Source organism: Passer domesticus, chromosome 5 (assembly GCF_036417665.1).
Source record: "Passer domesticus isolate bPasDom1 chromosome 5, bPasDom1.hap1, whole genome shotgun sequence".
In the NCBI taxonomy this organism is placed as follows: Eukaryota; Metazoa; Chordata; class Aves; order Passeriformes; family Passeridae; genus Passer; species Passer domesticus.
The window spans coordinates 69800586-69821784 of record NC_087478.1 but is presented as its reverse complement, the minus strand read 5'-3'; the positions used below and the strand labels follow the sequence as shown (position 1 = coordinate 69821784).

The 21199-nt window shown below is 44.5% G+C and overlaps 1 protein-coding gene and 3 long non-coding RNA genes across 11 annotated transcripts in view; 2 read left to right on the top strand and 2 right to left on the bottom strand.

Moving 5' to 3' along the window:
- The window catches only part of DGKI (diacylglycerol kinase iota), a 201466-nt gene extending 180613 nt beyond the window's left edge, over window positions 1–20853 (bottom strand). For 6 of the 8 annotated variants that reach the window (XM_064420900.1, XM_064420902.1, XM_064420904.1 and 3 more), the window contains exon 1: window positions 20466–20852. In XM_064420900.1, coding sequence (XP_064276970.1) covers window positions 20466–20656 — 191 coding nt within the window. In that variant the 5' untranslated portion in view covers window positions 20657–20852. Of the gene's footprint in view, window positions 1–20465 lie in introns of all 8 variants that reach the window. The other 2 variants (XM_064420908.1, XM_064420907.1) reach the window with 2 other exon arrangements.
- On the bottom strand, window positions 1029–3067 carry LOC135300900 (uncharacterized). Its single transcript, XR_010362649.1, has 2 exons — window positions 2844–3067; window positions 1029–1310 (listed from the first exon to the last, which is right to left on the bottom strand). It is a non-coding gene; the product is annotated as an uncharacterized LOC135300900 (long non-coding RNA).
- Window positions 1682–10473, top strand: LOC135300901 (uncharacterized). The gene is made up of 3 exons (XR_010362650.1): window positions 1682–2158; window positions 7817–7888; window positions 10240–10473. It is a non-coding gene; the product is annotated as an uncharacterized LOC135300901 (long non-coding RNA).
- On the top strand, window positions 3254–3837 carry LOC135300899 (uncharacterized). The gene is made up of 2 exons (XR_010362648.1): window positions 3254–3456; window positions 3780–3837. It is a non-coding gene; the product is annotated as an uncharacterized LOC135300899 (long non-coding RNA).
- Window positions 20854–21199: the final 346 nt, after the last annotated feature.

The following is a 21199-nucleotide window of genomic DNA, read 5'->3' as shown; positions in this document are numbered from 1 at the left end:
CATCACTACACTGGTGGCACCAGGTCCCTGGACAAGCCTTGAGAAAGCCTGACACTGAGCTGAGGTGTTCCCAGAGCAGTCAGAGCCCCACATCTCTATGTGGGAAGGGAGGAGCTTGCAGACTTCTGGATAAGTGTAGATGGAAAAAATAACCAAGTAGTTCCTTGGGCACTACACTCTCAAATTGCCTGAAACTCCACACCTGGTAGTGGGCACACCTTCTCAGTCTGGAGGATATGATAAAATTGTTTGTGCCCTCTTAGCCATTCCTCAAGGAATTACTGTTGTGATCTAGTAAGAGACTCAACTAGATAATTTCAGAAGAGAACCACCAATGTCCACACAGCAGAGGGTTTTAGCTCCCCCTAAAAGCCCAAATTATAGACGTCTGTGCTGGCACAAGCCATCTGCCCTGCTCTGGGCTCATCATGCCGCTCTGTCCTGATCATGCCGCTCTGTCCTGCAATTCCTACTGCAGGACTTGGGAGCACAGAACTCCCCAGCCTGTCTGCACAGCTCAGAGCAGCCACACTCCTACTCTATAATATTCCTACTGACATACAGCATGGAGAATAACAATTTTCAGTTGCCTTGAAGATGCAAAATAGACCTTAAATACTAACTAGCAAATTAGATAAAAGAATGTAAAAGTAGGCACATAGGATGAAAAAGATAGCTAGAACCAGTGGATAAACAGATATTGGGGAACATAGGGACTTTTGTGGCAAAGTTATCTAACAAGAAATAAGAGCACATGCCCTAAGAGAAGTTCAGAAGTTCAAAGTCATCATAGTATTGAGGGCTCTCAGTGAATACAACCACCAGAAACCTCTTTAGATGACCCTTCAGAACCATAAGAAGACTTCCAGTAAGAGGCAGAGGCATCTAAATTAATTCTAGGAAAAGTGATGTTCGTGTATTAGCTAGAAAATATGTTATAATGAATAAGATCAGTCATGGTGGAATAAACACCCTGTTGTAAAATTTCACAACACAGATCCAGTTAGGGGAAAAAAAAAAAAACAACCCAGAGGTGTCCAGCACTTTAATAAAAAATGCCTGCTTTCTAATACTTCCAATTGTGTTAAAATTATTGTTCTCAAGTTGATTTCAGTATCATTACCTTAGAGAGCAGGACTAGCTAGAGTACAGTTATACTTAGCAGTTATAAACTGCTCTTCCTAAAGTATTGCAAAACAGCAGGGTTGGATCCTTGGCCAGCAAATCTTTTTCCTGGGGGCACAAGAGCAGATTGAGGTGAAATGCTGCACACTGGGCTGCTACATCCAGGAGGAATGAAGGTCAAAGGCCTTGGGAGAGAAGAGATAAATGAAAGGAGAATGCAGTAGTCAGAGAAAGAGCATCCAAACCTACTGGCACTATACCCACAGAAATCCCTTATAATTGTGGTAAAACCTTCAGCCTGGCTAAAAATCAGAAATCCTCTTAGGTGCCTCAAGCTCATGTGTCCCTGAGCAGGTACTCTGAAAGACCTGTTTCACCTCTACTAACATCTGAAAAATTCACAGTTTAACCTTTATTCTTGAATTTCATCTCCAGTGGTAAGAGAACAGCCTGTCCTCTGCCACCCCAGTGATGTTGCAGAGATTAATGTACACCTGCACAGGATTTTGAAGACCACTTTACAAGTCCCCAGAGTTTGTCATTATTCCCCAAAAATGCTTCAGAGAGAGGCTTGTGCTCAGCGTGTAGCAGCCAAGAGTAGGGCCAGGGCCACAGACACCCAACCTCATCTCCCAGCAGCACCCCAAGGCAGAAGGCAATCCCAGCAGAAATACATCACAGGAGCAGCAGGCATACAAGTCCCTGTCTGCAAGCCAGTGCATTTTGATAAGGATTCCCATGCACTTCAATAATGGATGCAAGAGCAGCTCTGCTCCAACGCCACAACAAAACAATTGGTGCTCTTCTTACTCCACCCCAAAAGTCACAACAAAGACCAACATCATGGCAATAAGCGAGAGCTGGATCCCCAGGAAAGCTCAGGAGCCCTGTGTTTCCCCCTTCCCTGCAGGCAGAAACAGTCATTCCTCTCCAGCTCATAACAGAGGCACCAAGAAGAGCCAGGAGCAGAGAGACAGAAAGAGTTAAGCAAATGTAACAAGAGCGAGAGGGACAACAAAGATCTGGCATCCAGGTAGTTTCTTGCCACTGAGTCCATCCCCAAGTGCTATTCACACGACTTTTCCATCCCCTATCATATGTTAATAATTCTTGTTGATGGTCCTTCTGCTGATAGCTGATTGCCAGAGCGGGTCAGGGCAGGCAAAGGCAGCGAGAGCTGCGGAGCCACACGGAGCCTGCCCGGCTCTGAGGGAACCTGCAAGACAAAGCAGCCAGCACAGGCATTCATGCTGCAGAAACTATTCAGATTTTTTCAAAACTTTGCTTTAGAAATCGCATACAATCAGCAGCATGGAAAACGTGTGTGAACCGAGCATTTAATGCAGTAGCTCAGATCCTGTCAGCCTGGGCACAAGAATCCTGTCTGCTTGATTTGCTCTCTGTTGAGTAGCCGTCCCAGCTTTCATAGCACAGGCAAAAGCTAAGATGATCTATATTGAAGTATGCTAGCTGCAGGAGTCCTGATTTTCTTGACAAAACCTATTCCAAACAGACAAGCCACTAAAATTTGAAGCACCCTCACAAGTGAATATATTAAGTTGCATCAATATTCATTTATTTTTTTTACATATCACCTCCCTCATACCTATTTTCTAAACTAAGTACAATGGAACATGAAAAACTATGTTTACTTGGAGTTAATGTTTAAATACACAAAAGAAAGATGCACAGAAATAAAAACCTGTGGAGCTTCACACCTGGAAAAGACCACGGGAGACAGGAAATCTGTTGCCCATTCTAGCATTTCTCTACATGGGTGAGATTTCCTTTACAGTGCAGCATCCTGATAGACCTCAGAAACTTAGAGCAATATCCTTTTGGATGCATAATAGTTCCTTCAGTGCATATTTACTTTCATGCAGCCCATCATTCTTTATTTGGAGCTATATTTTTATGCACAAAACAGTAGCTTTCAGAGGAGGCAGGAGTTATTAAAAAGTTCATCTGTTCCAGCTGCTTAATCCTCACTTAAACTCATCATTAATCCTTTTTTTATGACACCATAATTGTCCCCATGGCAACCAATTATGATGTCACGAACAAGATTAGAATTTTAGATAGGGGAACAGAATTAGCTTCTCTGCTATTTGTTTAGGTCCTTAGCGGCTGTCATGCCTGATCAAATCACTGCCCAGTGAGTTCAAGAACTCTGCTCAATATCCCACCAATACAGGGCAAGGCAGACAGAAACACAGGCATGTGCCCCGTGAAGGATGGGAAGTTGCAGTGCACAGATACTCCCTTTCCAGCCCCTCCAGGTCACATTTTCAGCTCCTGAAGCAAAAAATCACTGGCAGCTCCAGTGACATTGTGGGTACTCAGTAGTCAGACTTGTTATGAATGTGCTTCATTCTCCTATAAAAGCCTAATCCTTCTTTGGATTCTACTGAATATTCCCCTTCAATGATTTGCTGCAGCAGTGAAGTCCCTATTAAATACACACAAAACAATCACGTATGGCAAGTAAAGAAAAAGCCCCTGAGCTCACTTATTTCATCATATTTTCTTCTACTTATAAACCAAATAACCACAGTCTGTCATCTTTCTTCCTGCAGAATAATCACAAACACACTTGAATGCCTGAAGTGATTTACCCTTCTTTAGTCCTTTTCATTTCATCTATTGCTTTTCAGGCTCCCAACAAATCAAAGGAAGAAAAGAGCAAAACTAATAAAGAGGTCAAATATCAGCCATCCAGGTACCATTCAGCACATCATCAACAGCTGGAGGTGTCACATAATCACAGTAAAGATGATTCGTCCCCATTCCTTCCCCCTGCAGGTTTTGTTTGTGCCATTCTGGTGAGGTAAATGAATTAGAGTAACAGCAAATGTTAAAGTGCACAGCTTACCAAAAAAGGACTGTCCCACAGAAAAACATCAGGACTTGCACAGAGGCACCTGCCTCTAACACATGCTCCTTTCAGCAGCGAGGGCTGGCTTTGAACCATTAAAGAACAAGTCTGAGAGACCAGCAATCATGGGCAATCCATGCATTTTACTTTCCAGGCAATCTATTGTAGCTCATGGAAAACATGACAAATGTGCCCCCCTAGAGGGGCAAGATATTTGCTCTCATGTCCTGCACCAGGACCAAGTCACAGAGCAAGTGGCTCCCAGCTGCCCTTACAGCTGGCAAAGCAGTTGATTTTCGAGATGCAGTTCACAGCAGGCAAAATGGCAACATCTCTATTTGGCTGTAGAGATATTGCAGCACTTTATAAAACTGACATACTTGCCAGCAGCCACTAAAAGAAGTCACCACTTCCACTTCAAAGCAGATTTATATCTTGCCAAAAAAACACCAAAACAGCAACAGCAACAAAACTAAAAAAACTCCACCTTTTTGCAAGAAAAATCTTGTTCATCTTTTTTTTTTTTAATTTGGAATAATTTATCAAACACTAACAAGCATATACATATATTCATCCTGTTTGTAGGAAGGGTCCACACAAAAACTAATTTTAAGACTGCTTTCCATGGACTGTCTGCAGTCAATAGAGATGGACTCTTCCAGAGAACAGTTTGGAGCCAGAATTATGTTGGCTAAATGGTCCTCTGGAGAAGACTCTCTCACATGCTAACAACCATTGAGTAGGGGTAGTCTCCCCAGCCTGAAATTATCCTTCAGAAATAATTCCTCCTCTCCTCATACTGACTTTTTCACACATACCAGCACTCACAATTTTTCCAGAGCCAGTAGGGCGTGACACCAACCACTAAGATGTGCATGTGGGGACTGATTCATCACAGCAGAGCCATTAGAAGGAAATGCATTAGTCTTAATGGCAAGAACTGCACATTCACATGGTCTCTTCCCAAGAAAGTTCTTAAATCCTGTGGGAGACATATGTCTGGAACAGCAAAACCAGTACAAGCAGACACTGTTCTGCGACTGACAATTCAGCAATCCCTTGCCCAGACATAATTTACTATAACAAACACTGCCTTGCTATTTCACCTCTCTCTTATATTTGTTTCCAGGCTGCAGTTACCAACACTCTTCAGTCTTACCCTCCTTCCTTTTCTGCTGCCCAGACCAGTTGGATGGCAGCTGCTCCAGTTGGATGGGGGCTGCTGCTCCAGCAGTCCAGAGAGCCAAATTTCACAGAAATTTGACTAGTACAAAATTCTCACCCTGCTGAGCTGAGCACACTGTGGTGCTCAGCAAGCACAGCGTGGTGCTCAGCAAGCACAGCGTGGTGGGAGAGATCATCATCCTGCCAAGGTCCAGCACCCTGGTGCCCCTTCCCTGAGAGAGGGTAATTGCTGATCCAACCGCTCCATGCTCAGAAAGGAGCAGCAGAAATGGTTAAAGAGCAGATCAACACCTTTTCAGGGCAGAAGCCTTTCCAGCTCTAATGTCAGACATCACTTTCATCCTCTCTGTAAGAAAAAAGTTGTTGCCAGTAAGTGGCTACTCAGCTTTCTACTAACCGGTTACTTCCACCAGTAGCTGCAGAGGAAGACTCCCAGATACAGAACACTCACAGAAAGAGAAGTTAAAAAACAGCCATTAACCATACACCTGATGTACATTCAGCCTTCAGACATCTCTAGAGAATGATTTCTTTTAGCTGGAAAAATTTGGATGGCCACCCAATATTACTCCCATAACATGTTTTAATCACAACATCAAGAAGCTCCTGCTTCTTGAAGCAGTCAGAGGACAATTCATCTTCCATGTTCCTTCAGTTTCTGGTAGCTCAGAAGAGGCTGAGTGTCATAGGGCTGACCAGCACTAGATGTGGTTATTACAACACATTCCTATCATGAAAAATGAAACCTGGCCAAGATAGTTTCATAAATGCTACCAAATAACAACTTTGACTTGTGCTCCCATTCATTGGAAAATTCTCATATTTCAAATCAAAACAAAATCACTTTTCTCTTCTGAATCAGAATGAAAAGAAGAATTCAGGATGAAGGAAGGGAATTATAATACCAACCATTCTATATTTTACTTATGAGATGAATATACAAATACATTGGTCATGTTGTGAGGTTTATTAAACAAACCAGCATCTTCCCCGGAAGATTTCAGTTGGAAAATATTATGTCAAAAAATGTTTTTACAATGCGAATATTCCACTGGGAACTTTTAAGATACCCTTCTCCTCTACAGAAGACTGGAATTACAAGCAAATGCATATATTGTGGTACCTTCACAAGTATTACCTTTTGCCCAACTTCCTTAGAATGAGCAAAAGGTCACCATTTTAAAAAACAAATGTTTTTTTCCCACTGCCTCTCTGTTTGAGCAGACTGTTCACAGAATGGCTTTGAAATCTTCCTTGTGTTTCAGCACACACCCCCAGCTCAGCCACATCAGGCACGAGCCCTCCAGGCTCACCTGGCTGTCCCCAACACCTTCATCACTCCAGTTAGCCGCTGACGCACACTGTTGTGCCTGCAGCCACCCGTCATGAAGATATTTTCACTGGTTTTCATTTATCCTCCTATTATTTGTGGTTCCACACATAATAGAAGCTGCTTTGTCTGCCTGTGTCGTAAATTTGTCTCATTGTCTTACAACCTCGCTGTGAGAAGCTGTTAGGATTGATTCACAATAGGGCCAACATTTCCATCAAGCAAATATCATGCTCAGCACCTGACAAATTGTGACACTGTTTGCAAAGTGACTGAATCAGAAACAAAAAGCTCCCACTGCTTTTTGTGTTTGGGTAGGGATGGCTGGGAAAGGGGCTACCATGCAGGAAACAGGGGCTGCTGTCCAGGCACAGCTGGGACACAGCAAAACCCAGGAGAACCCCATGATTTCTGGCCATGATCCTCATGATGCAGGCAGGAGTGGGCAGGAGAGCTAACCTGCCAGGGAACTGCCTCTTGAGAGAGCAAGCTGTGTCTCCTACAGGAGAGGAATCCATATCTTTCTCTTTTTCACCCACTGGATCAAATTGGGTGGAATTGATTTTGGTGCCCCAGCTTATTTCTTCCCTCTTTCTTTCACTCTGTATTTCACATCCTTATTGGCTTCTTTCAAGCTTGGAAAAATTTTTGTTATAAAGCATTACCCAGTGCGCTCTAAGCATGACTTTCTACCCTTCATTCCCCTCCTTCTCTCATTTTATAATTGCTGGTGACCCATTGGAAAAGCCTGTCTTTGGTCAGCTGGAGGATACAAAACTCTGACTGTGTTGAAATAATCAAATCCTTTTTTTATCATCTGCAGCTCCCAGCACAAACAGATGGGAGAAGCAGACACATGGAGCAGGCCCACATCCATATCCTTCAGAAGGCAGCCAGGCTCAGCTTTATAACTGATAAGACATACAGCCACAAAGGATAGTAAAACAACATCACTGGTGGCAGAAAGGAAAGGTCATTTGGTATCTTGGCACTTCACATGTTAAATGGGATGATTTCCAATTTTCATGAAGCAAACGACTTAAATAATCTTAGGACAAAGGCCAAAGAGTGAAAAGTGAATTACCTTCTTTTTCTGCTAAGTCAGAAGAGGGGTATAATCAGTGTGTGATGGAAGCTCTCGCTGCTTCTGTCTGCCCTGCACCTCTCCCTGAACAGAAGACAGTCCCTGCCAATTAGGAAATGAGGAGGAATGAACCCAACACTTTCAAAGTCATAGGTCAGCTCCCTTCTTCCTTCCATCTCTCTCCCCAAATTAGTCATCTTATCTTCTCTTCCCACAGAAGAATAGCACGAGCTGTGAAAGGAGAGGAGCCCCCACCCTCGGGCGCAGCAGCTGTGGCTTACTGGACCAGGTAGTAACATAAACACCAAACTCAAAGCCTTTCTTCAGAAAGAAGGGAAATTGGAATTGTAAGGAGCTATTGTACAGGCAGGAAAATGACAGCTTCAACCTATCATCTGCTGATGGCAGAATTACATTTCAGTGCTTTCCCTTTCTGCGCTAAGGCGGTGGCGGTAAGGAGAGAAGAGTGAATTGAGCAATCCAGGGATTAGGAAAAAATGCCATATTGCCCAACCAAGGGACCAGATTAGGTTTTCCTTTTAAATTCCCTGCTATCTGATCTCTCACATTTTCACCAGACGTGAGGTAAAAATTGGAAAGAATGTATTCCTGCCTCTTGAATAGGTGACTCTAGAAGACTACATATGAGGAAATAAAATTACTTGTGTCCTATTAAACATCTCACCCAGTTGCAGCCAGAGACAGCTCAGCTTTGTGTCTTTCATTAAAAAAAAAGAAGAGGAAAAATTAGTAGAATTTACTCCACTCAATCTCTTTTCTTTTTTTTAATCACACATGAGATTTTTCTAAACACATTCTTTAAGAGGGGAGCTCACACAGCATTCTCTCTGAGTTTGTCCTGTCCCAGACAGCATTTCTTAGAGTGCTTCTGGCTTGAGACTGACCAGAGGCTTGGATAAACATGCATAATGCTTGGCTTGTGTTGTTGATGTCCATCACATCCCTGGGAGTCTGGGGTCTGGACAGCATCTTGCTCTTCACTGGGAAAGCCCAGGCTATTCCCAGAGGGAAAGACAAGCAGTATCTCCTCTGGAAAGCAGAAAAGCTGTGCTTCTGCCAGCCCTCCCTTTGGGGATACCAGAGACTGCCTACAGCCATCCATGCTGAAGGTTATGGTTTTTCTCCCTCTCAAATGGATTAAGGTTTGATTGGTAAGAGGATTTTGGGGAAAGGCCACTCCTAGGCCACTAGACTGAAGGCCATCAGGTTAGCAGTTTCTAAACACCATATGTACAATCTGTGAGAGGGCATCTTAACTGCTTCATTGGTCTCAATCCAACTCATAGCTGCCCCAGCATCACAGCCAACATTACTCATCCTTCTCTCTGCTGAAAAAAGAGGAACAAAATGCTTCTAAGACAGAGGCCAAATAACCCGGCACTCAGTAATTTTGCTGTTCACTCTGGAACATGGCACATTTATCAAATGATGATATGGTCCATATCACACTCAAAGAAATGAAAAACACTGTTTTGCTGTTTGCTGTCCAGGATGAATCAAGATTCACAAAGCCAAAAGGGAGTCCAGGCAAGCATCACAGCCCTATCCTGTACCCAACCCACTGGGAGCCTACTCCAGCACTGTTTTTTATGCATCAGTGGGGCTTGTCAGACAGACACCTCTCAGCATTCCTTCAATACCTGAAAAAGCTGGGGGAAAAAAAGCTGAAAAGCTGGAGAGGGTAACTAGTGCCTCTTCCTTTTTGCCATAGGTTCATGTTGTACTGACAGAATCAAAAACCAGTCTCTATTCCAGTTACACTTTAAAAGAGCATACAACTCCTCTGCAATACAGCCTACCTCTGCAGGGCTTGGAAACTCCCCATATTTCAACTCTAAAGGGGAGAAGGAGGCAGCTTATGAGCAACTTGATGATAAAGAATCAGAGATAAAGAAAGCACTGTACTATAAAGCTCATACTAACCTTGGAGGCAGGAAAAAACTGTTTGAGCAACCTCAATAACTTAAATGTAACCTTGTAGAATGTGAAACCCAATGTTCATGTAGTTCTGTGTTCTTTGTTCATTGTACCATGCACTGCACAGCCCCAGGTATATAAATAACACAGAGCACAGGGGTCTTGGTGAAGACAGGGCAACAAAGGGAAAATATAGAATTGAAAGGACAGAGCGCAACTAAAAAATATAGAAAGACATAAATTCTTGCGTGGTGGACACTGGCCAGGAACAAAACTACCTGCTGCAAAGCCAAATGCAGTGCCCTGTAAGAGAAGTGACAGTTGCAACTCTTGGCTACCTGCAGAGACAGAAATGAAAAACAAGGAATAGCTTAAGTTCTTTTCACTAACGGAAAGCCACACACAACCAAATATGTCAGCTGCATCAGTTGTTAATTCCTTCTTCAATGTCATTTTAAATCAAGCTAAAAGCTGGAGGTGACTACAGTGCCAGAAGCAAAGGTTCCTACAAGCACAAGCAGCTGGCAAGGCGCTGGTACTGGATATCCCTTGAGGCAGTGCATCAAAGGCACTTATCTTTTGTTTCCTATCTACACGAGGGTTTTTAAAATGCGAATTCTCTCAGTGTCTCAACTTACAAGTAACCTCAAAACTCATAATGAAACTTTATTCACATCTTTGGCATTTCACTTACTTTCACAGGAGAGTCCATTGCCCTCCAGGGCTCCATCTCAAAACCATAGATCAGGCTAACATCAGCAATTAGTAATGAAGGACCTGGCCTAGCATGCACCTTCACATGGCATTTCACTGCCTTCAGAGCACCTGCAGGATGCAATGCTCCAGGAGGACTGAACCTCGATGTGTTTTCACAACAAAAGGGTATACTCCTGGGATCACTCACTAATTGGATAAAAGCATCAGAACTACCCCATTGCCATCCCTAGAGGAAACTCATTAGCAACCTAATGAAATAAAGTGATGACAGGAAGGTATTTTCTCATCATCTTTTAATGCTAACGGGCTTTAAAGCTATTTTGCTTCCTCATCCTCTCCTATGGTGCCCAGAAACCCCATGGCACCTCTCAGAGCATCACAGGCAGTCCCCTCTCCTGCATATTACACAACATCAGGGAGCAGTTTCAGAGCACAGAGGGATTCTGGGGTGTTCGACTCACCATCTTTGATGAATCTGTGCAATTGAAGCTTAATCCCTGCTCCACTTGGAAAATGCTCCCCAGTGGGTCAAGCTTCCTGATGAGTCATACAATTTAGAAGAAATATAACCTGACTACTAAGGACTTTGCTGTTTGGTTTTATGACAGGCAAAACTCATGAACATTTGAAAGAAATGAGAAATATTGAAACAAATTTTACAATTTTAAAATACTTTGAAGTTGGTGAAATTACAAATATTGAAGTGAGTTCTACATAAGCGTACTGCTTCTAATAATTATGTCTCTATTAAACACGATAATTTTTTACTCCTTCTCTAAAAAGCATCAGCTCATACCCCCAAACACTTCTGTATCATATAGCCTTAATATGCACATATTTTAGATGTACATATTAAACACAAACTCCTTAGTAACAGCGAGGGAGGAATAGATTATTTTGAATAAATCTGAAAAGGATATTAGAAAGCAAGACAAAGTATTTGCCCACCACATTTCCACTACCCACGCCTCTGACCACTAAACATTTTCATCCAAGCCCTTGGACATTGCAGAAGAGCCCACATCTCTCCTCCAAGAGCTCTTGCACAGAGTCAGACCACCAAAAGCATCAAAATCATTTATCTCTGCAATGCCTCTGCAGCCTAGCTGAGGTTACAGGGCTGCCAGCAGCAGCACTGCCCACTGCCAATAAGTGACCTCGTTGCTGATGCTATGCACCTTATTGGCAGCCCGAGGGAAGGGCATCCTTCATCTTCTCATCTCTCTTGTTTAGCCACAATGAAGTGTTAAATTATACCTCAATCACAAGTACAATTAGACACCTCCCTTCTCTCTGACTGCACGGCTGTTTGTCTACTCCAATGGGGATTAGCCTTAGGTAGTTGTAGGGCTGGTGAGCTGGAAATCTTTATAGGAAGACTTTAATGTTATAACTCCCCCCCAGAAAAAAAAAATAAAAATTGCATGAACCAAATAATGAAATAGCACTTTTCCATTAGGAACTGTAAGTTTTGAACCTAGCTAAGCTTTCAAACAGCTGTTAAATGGAAAGGGATGCTGGCAGTGTCATTCAGAGCTGCATTGGAATCAAAATCCAGAACTGAAAGGTTCAGGACCTCTTTACCAAGGTTTTCCTAGCATATGTGTTTCAAACTACCAAGCTTCCTCAAGAATGAAGTGTGGATAGGTATTGGGAAATACCTATCAGGCTCAATTCCAGAGCACAGATAAGGTCAGCCCTGCACCAGCTTTCTTTGTCATGAACACAGTAGTTAGTGATCATTCATTCCTCAGAAACACCTAAAAAAGCCTTGCCTTTCCCCTCAGCCTCTTCCCCAACTTTACGCTGAGCCACTTCACTAAATTAACTGAAGGTGTTGAGACATTCAGAAGAGCCACTTAGTGCCCTGTGGCAGCCTCAGGCTACAGAAAATCTTCAAAAAGGAACCCTCCCACTTGCCCAATGAAGTAAGCCAGAAGCAAAACTTCACAGAATCAAAGAACACTTTAGTTTGAAAAGGATCTTACAAATCATCTTGATCCAACACCCCATCCATAGGCTGAGACAATTTCCACTATCCCAGGTTGCTCAGAGCTCCTTCCAACCTGGTCTTGGACACTTCCAGGGATGGGGCATGCACAGCTTTCTCAGGACAACCTGTTCCAGTGCCTCACCACCCTCATGGGAAAGAATTTCTTCCTAATATCTAACCTAAACCCATCCTTTTTCAGCTTAAAGCCATTATCCCGTTAGCTGTCACTACATGTCTTTGTAAAAAGTTCCTCTCCAGCTTTCCTGTATGCTCCTTTTAGGTATATTTGGGTATATTATACTCCAAACAAGATCAAATTGTAATATTCATGCACAGCTGTCCTCTGCCTCTCGCCCAGCCTTCAGGTTTTCTCTAAAAGTTGCAGTTTCAATCCTTTTCTCTTCCAGTCTCTTTTGGCAAGGATGAGAGGTCTTGCTCTAAGTGCTAGAGTTGAAGATCTGTTCCCACTTTGTCCCAGAGACTCCATCTGCACTCTAAAATAAGTCTCTTTATGCTCCTTTCCCTCTGTTTCTCAAAGTGCATTTACAAAAATCCAGGCCCCACACTGCCTATGTTATGGATTGTCACAGATTACAGCCCAACAGGCAGAAAAAGCTGAGACAACATGCAATGGACAAGAATTAAACTTTTAATTTGAGGTAAGGCTCTGACCAGCACACTAGATTTTTTTGGAGTAAAAACCAAACAGCCTCTCCCTTGACGCTACATAGTCTCCTGCTTTGTTTGTGGCTCTCTTCTGCAGACTAAGATGGGGGACTGTGGTCTTTTGTAAGAGAAAAAATTCTGGAGAAATTTAAGGTAGAAAAACCTCTTTTTTTTCCTAACCACAGTTGTCTCAAGCCCAGTGTTTTCCTCAGAGACCAATTCAAGCACTGACTGGACTAGTCTGTGCTAGTATGTGGTACACATTAGACAAGGTGGTGCTGGTGTGAGGACTGCACACATCTTCATCTCCATGGCCAAAATCCTCCCTGAATTCCTTTATAGGCAAAACACAAAAGACAAGTTTCCAGGTATAAAAAAAAAAAGCTTTTGAGCTGGCTGAGAGGCAATCAGCTGGCACGAAGTGGGCTGCATGTGCATCAGCAAGAGCCTCACCAGGAGCTCAGCATCCTCAGAGAAAGGGTAACGGGAGAACCCAGGGGCTGGCACAACATGGCACATGTGCTGCACCCAGCACATCCACACCAAGAGACACAGGGAAACAGAAAGGAAAAGCACAGCATATATAGAAATGAGAAGTAGAACCAGAGAGATGTGGGGGCTTTTAAAGAATGAGAAATGTGCCTGAAAACCTGGGACTACCCAGCTCTTGGCACTGCCCTTTCCATCAGACCTATGCCCTTCACCATGAGCAAGCACATTAATGTTCTTCATGCATAAATATGCATTACCTTAGAGAAAGGACAGAAAAAGGCTGAAAACTCGCACACTATACATTTGAATTAGCAACATAATGACACCCCTTCATCTTTGTCCCTGGATATTTATGCAGGGCATGCACCAAGGCCCGCAAGCACACAGCACACTGTTGTATGTATTTCTCAGCTCACAGAGGGCCCAGCAGTTTTTTGGTGAAAGCACAGATGGTTTTCCCATGTGACTGCGGCTTTTAAAACACACAGCAAAGTCTTTCATGCTCATGTCCCACCATAAACCTTCTTCACTCTGAAGGGACATCACTTTAGCCACACACAGCCACCAAATGCCCAGCACTAACCCACACAGCAGCCCCTGTAGTCTCCCTACACACACGGGCTTCTCTAGAGGTACTCTCAACACTTTTTTTCAGATATACCCCATCCCACACCACTTTTCTTTGCTAAGGGCAACAAATCATAGATTCATTCAAAAACTAAAAGAAGCAGGAGAAAAAAATGTCCCCAGACCAACACTGGACAAGTGAGTGAACATGTACTCATATACTTGAGTTCATGCATTACTTCCACTTAAAAAGAGCTTTTGGAGAACCAAAACAACAACTTTGTAAAGCGAGACACAAGAAGAGCTCCAAATTTCTACATACATTTTATTCCAAGGCAAAGTCTCTCACTGACAGTTCTATAACTAGAAGTGGATATAAAGATGTGAGGCTGCCATTCCTGACTATTTTTTATTGTTATTCTTTCCCCCATTCCTTTTTTCTTTAACATCTGTGGAATCTTTTGTCTGACTGTCACATATGTATCTCATGCCCAGGCTCTGCTGCATGTACCATAAAGCAACAGGAAGAGCACAGAAGATTGTTGCCTATACACATCTCCTTCCCAAACCCTCAGCCAAGTTGCCAAATAAAAAAATTCTTAAAAATTTAAAAAACAAACACCCAAACAATCAAAAAAAAAAATAAACAAACAAATCTATTGAAAGTCTGGTGAAGCTTCAAGAAGATAATTTTATCAGCCCCATGGCTGACCCAGGAGAGAAGAGCTGACTACCTACTCCTTTATTCCAAAGGACTAGAGAGAACAAAATCGGTTTTCCACTTCATCAAAGTTATGTGGCACCTGATTCAGCACTTTTTACACGATGAAATTTTCCACCTGCAGGGCAATCTGAGCGTACAGGTCCGTGCCTGTGCTACACAACAGCTTCATTATGTGCTCGCAGAGTCTCACCCTTTCAGATCACTGATGCACTTATCTCATTTTGACTACGCACATAATTCCATTGCAGCTCATGTGTCATTTTAGTCAGAGTTACCACTCACAACATCTCTTTTGTGAGGTGCTGCTAAGCCCAGATACAGAAGGAAGAAGGTCAGACATGCTTTAAATTCAAAGACAGTCCTTTTACTTTGTGCTGCATAGAGACATTGATGGCCAGACTGGCAGCCACATCTCAATGTCAGGAGGGAACCTTAAATGTCAGCTTGATTTTCCCATGGTAGCATTCTTCTTTCTGACTATCCTAGCATTTTTCTGCATTTTGCTGCAGCACAGAGTTTCCACCTCAAAGCTTTATAAATCAAATAGCTTCATGAAGGCCCCCTCATGTACCAAAAACATCCAGTCATCTGCTTTGGGAGGAAACAAGAAAATGGTGATGAAAGTCTTGGGTGACAAAGTAAATCAAGTTACTGTTACACGAGTGGGTGGTAAGAAGACTGCACAGTACCTACCCACAACTCCTAACAAAGACAGTTGCATGCAGATCCTCTGAGATTAGGCCAGAGAGTAAGAATTATTTCCTTGACATTCGATGCAAAATAAAAACCCATCCATCATTTTCATGCAGAGTAGCTGCACTAATTTATAGCATTATAATGTGTTAAGATTCAAAGAAACTTAGGTAAAATAAAACAACACAATCAAAAGATCTAAGGCTTGTGTTGGGTGTTTTCATTTTTACAAATGTCATTCAACTTAAGTTGTTTATAATACATCACAGTACACTTGTGAATGCTGTCACACTTCATAAAACAATTAAGCCTTAGTAATAGGAGACACCTCTATTATCCTGTCTATATTTAATATTTTCTGAGAAGTGATGCATGCCTTATGACTGTTATCATGTCTGAAAACAAAAGAACAAAAAAAAATGAGGATGTTTCCAAGCTTGCATTTCTACTTTGGTCCCCATCTGTAGTCTCAGGAACTTAAATGCTCATCAACAGCAGCAGGGTTTGTGTAATAAGGATTTCCCAGAATTTCCTTGCCATAACTTTTCCCCCTTCAAACACAGTGACAAAACCATCTCTAATTATAACTCCTGTTACTTACTGCCAGGACAGGCAAGCAGTTCCTGCTGATGGTGCAGGGGGAGAGGCCAGCTCCATTCTTGGCTTCTGCTCTCAGAGGAAGGGTCGGGAAAGCACACAAGGCACATCCCAAACAGATCCATTTGGCAAGCGGGGCAGAAACTTCAGCCAAGGAAACTCAAACCACCTCCTTGAGGTGGTGACCGTTCACAGTGACTCATTCCTCCAGGAGTGGAGCTGGGTGCCCAGGGGACTCAGGGAGCAAAGGAAAGCGTGCCTTCAACCTCCTCATTACCAGAAGGGCGATGCATGACTCCCTGCTGGAATTCCCTGCCTGGCCCAAGACAAGGCAGGAGCACCGGGCTGCCAGGACGCTGCCAATTAGCGGCACAGGACTCTGAGATGGCTCATTACGGCCCCACATTTGGAAATTCCGGGCTCAAGGAGGAGCAAAACTTCTAAAGCCTGCCACCCACTGCCTCAGTCAGGATTTCTCGACCTGGTCAAAATGAAATTGCATTACTTTAGGGAAACTATTCTCTGGTGACAAGTGTTTGCCAAACATCACTTGAGCACTCACAAGAGGGACATTAAAAATTACAACTTTATTTTTATTTACAATGCCACTAAGCAAGATTCCCTGAAATGCCAAATAATAATTAATTAAGAAATTAAAAACCATTTGCTCTATTGATTGTTAGCTTGTTCTTTAGGTTGCGTTGTTTTGATTTTAAGGGATGATCTTTTGTTGGTTGGGGTTTTTATTCATTTATTTATTACTTTTACTATTTCTCTAAATTAAATGACAAGATTGCATTTCAGATTAGATTTTAGAGGTGCAAATACTTGCACGAAACTATCAGCTAATACTTTCTTTTCCAGGTTTCCTCTTACCTTAGCTTTTTATTGAATATTTATTGCATATTCTTACTAAGCATCCATCTTTGGTATAACCTGAAGTTCTCTTTATATCACAAATTAATTCAGGAAAGCAACTTTTAACTTCTACTTAATCTAAAAGGCAGCACAAGGCTCCTCACAGACTTTGCAATGACAAAATAATAAAAATTTAAGGGAAAAAAATTACCTTACAGCTTTCTGTTCCAATATCTTGTAATATTCCGCTGGGTCTAGAAACGTATGGGGTAAATACTATTCTGAGAACCAAACTGTAAAAGGCATTTCTCTCTGGCAGATGTACATATTTTAAAAAAAAAAGTTTTTCATTTTGTAAGCTAATGTTTCAGATTTTCAGCAGAAGAGCTAAAACATCGTTAAGATATTTAACTCCATATCTGCAGGGTAAATAATAAATTAGGGCTAAGAATTGCTGCTTAGCTGCTGACATCCTGATGTCAGCGCCCAGCCATTGGGTGGGCCGGCCTCGTTCAAGAGCTGAAAGGGAGATTTCTCCCTGAAAAGGGACATTTCTCTGGCTGTCACTCGCTCTGCACAGCGACAGGCGCGGCAAGGGACCCCTCAGCAAGGGACCGAAGGTTCTGTCTGTCTGCAGCCCCCGTGCCCTCCGCCTGCTCGGTGGGTCCTGCACTGATCCCGGCGCTCCGGGGCCAAGGAAGATCCACCCGCTCCAGGGGCCTTGGAGCCACGGACACGGAACAGCCGCACTAAAGGCACCAGCTCGGGAAGGTGGCACATCCCCACCGTGCGTGTCCCCGATGATGGCACAGCGGGCACTGACCCACTCCGAGCGGAGCTCCTGGCGGACCGTGAGCAAGGTGGACGTGGCACGGAACACAGAAAGGTCATGGGAAATTTCAGGCTCCCCTGTGTTATTTACAGCAAGTTTTTCCTCCTGCTGGTTTGACTGGGGGACAAGCACGCCTACATTGGTATTTGATACACAAAATCGTGCTGTATTTAATGCAGCAGTTTCTGCATTTCAAGCTATGGGCCACATCGGCACAAAGCATTGATTTCTGAACGTGTTACTCATATTTTTAGTAAAATTCGAGAGAAACTAAAAGGTTCCTTGCATGCAACAACAACATCAGCTAATTAGAGATTTATTACTTTGAGGATATTTGCTGTTTGAAAACAAATTAGAAAAGAAGACAATACTTTAAGTCCAGACTCAGGCAAACTACTGTTTAATAACATTGGTACAGCAGAAGTTTTTCTTCTTTTTTCCCTGTAAGAATACCCTGACCTCCCATTTCACTCTTTCAACTGCCACCAATAGATTTATTCTTTTATATGCATTTTCATGCACCTTTATTATTTTAAGCACATTCCAACTGTTGGGGTTTTTTTTCCTGAATGTATAAAAACAGCTCTACAGGTGTGTATGACAATGTAATGCACCTGCATAGAGAGCCCTAAATGAGCTGTTTGAAAGGCTCTATGAAGCCTTGAATAATTTCTATTGTGTCAGTTGGTAAAGGAGTCCAAGTGCCAATACAAATAATTTTGCCTGGACCTAATATAGCCATTTATATTCGCAAATGTATTTCAGCACCATAATTTACTGAAGGAAATGGTAGCAATTTAAAGAGGCTGGGGTTGCAAGGCGTGGAAAACTCAGTGGAGGTCCTCTGTGGAAGTTTTATACTCTTCTATCTATCCAGATTGTTCTCATTATGGATAAATGATAAAGTGAATATTATCTGTAGGTAACCAGCCATAAATGACGAAAAGGTATGGAAATCTGTGGATGCAAACAAAATGTACTTTTTTGCACATACCTTAAGTCAAGTAGAATGAGTGATACGCATTAAGAGATTCTTAAGGAAAGGCTTTGATATCTGAAAGTTCAGGACTTGTTATATGCTTGCATAGATGAAGGAGAGGAAAAGGAGGGAACAAACCCCTACACTTCCTCCTAAAAGCATCTTATATGAAACCCTTACCAATAAATGCAGAAAACTTCAAGACTACCCAAAAGTTTAACACTCTTCTCGACAATCTAGACAGCAGAACATTAGAAACATATTTTACTATTTCCTCTTCCCTACCCCATGCCACCCCTAAAAAAGGCAGAAGCCTTACTGCAAACTCCTTGCTTTCTGTCCTAAGAGCAAACATATGAGGAAACCTGTCCTGTTAGCAGCCATTTTATTTCAGCAACTCACCTCAGACTTTGCCTTTACCTGCAAGGGATTTGCCCCTAAATGGCACAAGCTAAGAAAACCATCAGAGTATATTTGCAAAAGTACCAAGAGCTGACTGATGCAATGTTTGTTTCAGAGGTATCCAGTAAGTTTTCATTTTCACATCGCTCACCTTACTGAGTCTAGGATGAATCATCTCAAACTTCACACTCACTGCTGGGACCGTCAGCCCTGATGGAGAAAGTCTCTCTTCACACACAAGTATTATATAAAACTTCAGCTATGAAGAGTGTTTAATTACATCATCTTTAAGCCCTGCCACATGCAGAGCTTAGACCAGCTCCTAAGTTATCCCAGCTGTAAATTGACAGCACATTAAGCATCCCTATGGCTGGGGAGAGTCTTCAGCTAATTTTCCTGGAGCTAGAGACACCCTTTTTTTGCAGGGACAAGTAACAGCTCTGTGTTTTCTGTCCTCCCAGCTGAGAGGGCTCATCCCTAAGCACACTAGAACATTAGTTACTGATGGTGTGCTGCCTCCACAGGGGCTCTGCAACTAGAATTAGGTAAGATTCAAAAACTTTTTGGCATGGACCTTCTCAGACAGCAATCCGTTTGAGCAGATGCTGGCAATTAGCAGCTCCTAGCTGGTAACAGAAGAGCAGACAAGCCCCACCGAGGGCCCCTTCGTGCAGGTGTATTTACAGGAAGAACATTTACTTGGCATCAGACACGTGAGGCAAATGCACAGCCATAAAAGCAGAAGACCCTGATTAAGAAAGTAGCGTCCTGCCCAGGCCATAGCAGGGCGTGTGGCACCCGGTGTCTGCCCGCTGGTGGCCCCCAGCCACGCGTGGGGTGCCGGGCACAGCAGCCCCCCCACCTTATCAGCCGCTGGGGCTTACGCAACGGCGACAGGCGCGGGTGGGGAGCAGGCAGGGAGGGGACACTGCACTCCGGGAGAATCCCACAGACAAACCCCTCCCGGGATCAGCGGTGCCGCCAGAAAGGTTTTTCCCATCCCCTTAACGAGCGTTTGGAGGCGCCGGGATTACGGGCGGCTGTGTTTTCACGGAAAAGGGCAAACTCTAATCCCCAGCCAGGCGGGCAAGAGCCCCGACTCTGACTCGGAGTAACTCTGAAGTTCACCCGCATTCCCCGTCACGCTCCCCATGTCCCCTGGCGTGCCGCGCCAGAGGAGCGCCCTAAACCTGACGGGAGCAGCAGGGCTGAGAGCAGCTCGCTCGCCGGCTTAAGGGAATGCTTATCTGGGAGAGCTCTTTCAGACTTCGGGATGACGAAAAAAAGCCCCTTAGGTGTCAGGCGGGTCCGGCGGTGCTGCGGCCAGGCAGCGGCTTGCGGGCAGCCCCGCCGGACGCGCCTGCCGCCTCCCCACCCTCCGAGAGGCGCCCGGCCGGCCGGCACCCACCTGTAGGACACCTGCTTCCTGAAGGTGAGGCTCCGCAGCTTCTCCTCCAGCGACTCGTCCGCCGCCGACAGCCCCTGCTCCTCCGGGATCCCGGCGGCGCCCGCCGCCTCCCCGCCACCCTCGGCCCCCCGGCAGCCGCCGCCGCCCGCCGCCCCCGTCTCCTCCCCGCCGGCCGCGGCGGGGGGGTTCATTGCGGCGGGGCAGCGGGGCCGAGAAGGAGGAGGAGGCGGGGGCAGGGGAGAGCCGGCCGGCGGCTGCAGGCGCTGGGGGGCGGCGGCGGCCGGGGGACCGCGGCTCCCGGGGCCGCGGGGCGCGCTGCGAGCCGCGGCGGCTGCAAATGGCAGCGCGACCGCGCAGCATCCATCGGCGGCCGCACTGCAGCGGGGCATTGTGGGAAACTCCTGGCCGGCCACGCCCCGCCGGCCGCCGGCCAATGGCAGCGCCGCGCCCCCGCCGCGCCCCCGCGGCCGCGCCCGACCGCGCCCCGCCCGCGGCACCCCCCAAACACCTTCCCGGGAGAGCCCCCGCTGCCAGCTGCTTCCAGTTTGTCCCCCCGGTGATCTCAATTTGATGCACTCAGAATCAAAGCACCCGGCGGCAGAGGCATCTTCTGACAAGCATCACGGTGCCCTTTCGTGAAGTTAATTGTACTCCCACCTTGTTCCTTGCTTCTCCCTTTTCTTCATTGGGGGACACTAAGGAAAACTTCAGAGCAAAGTGTCAGCATGTTTCAG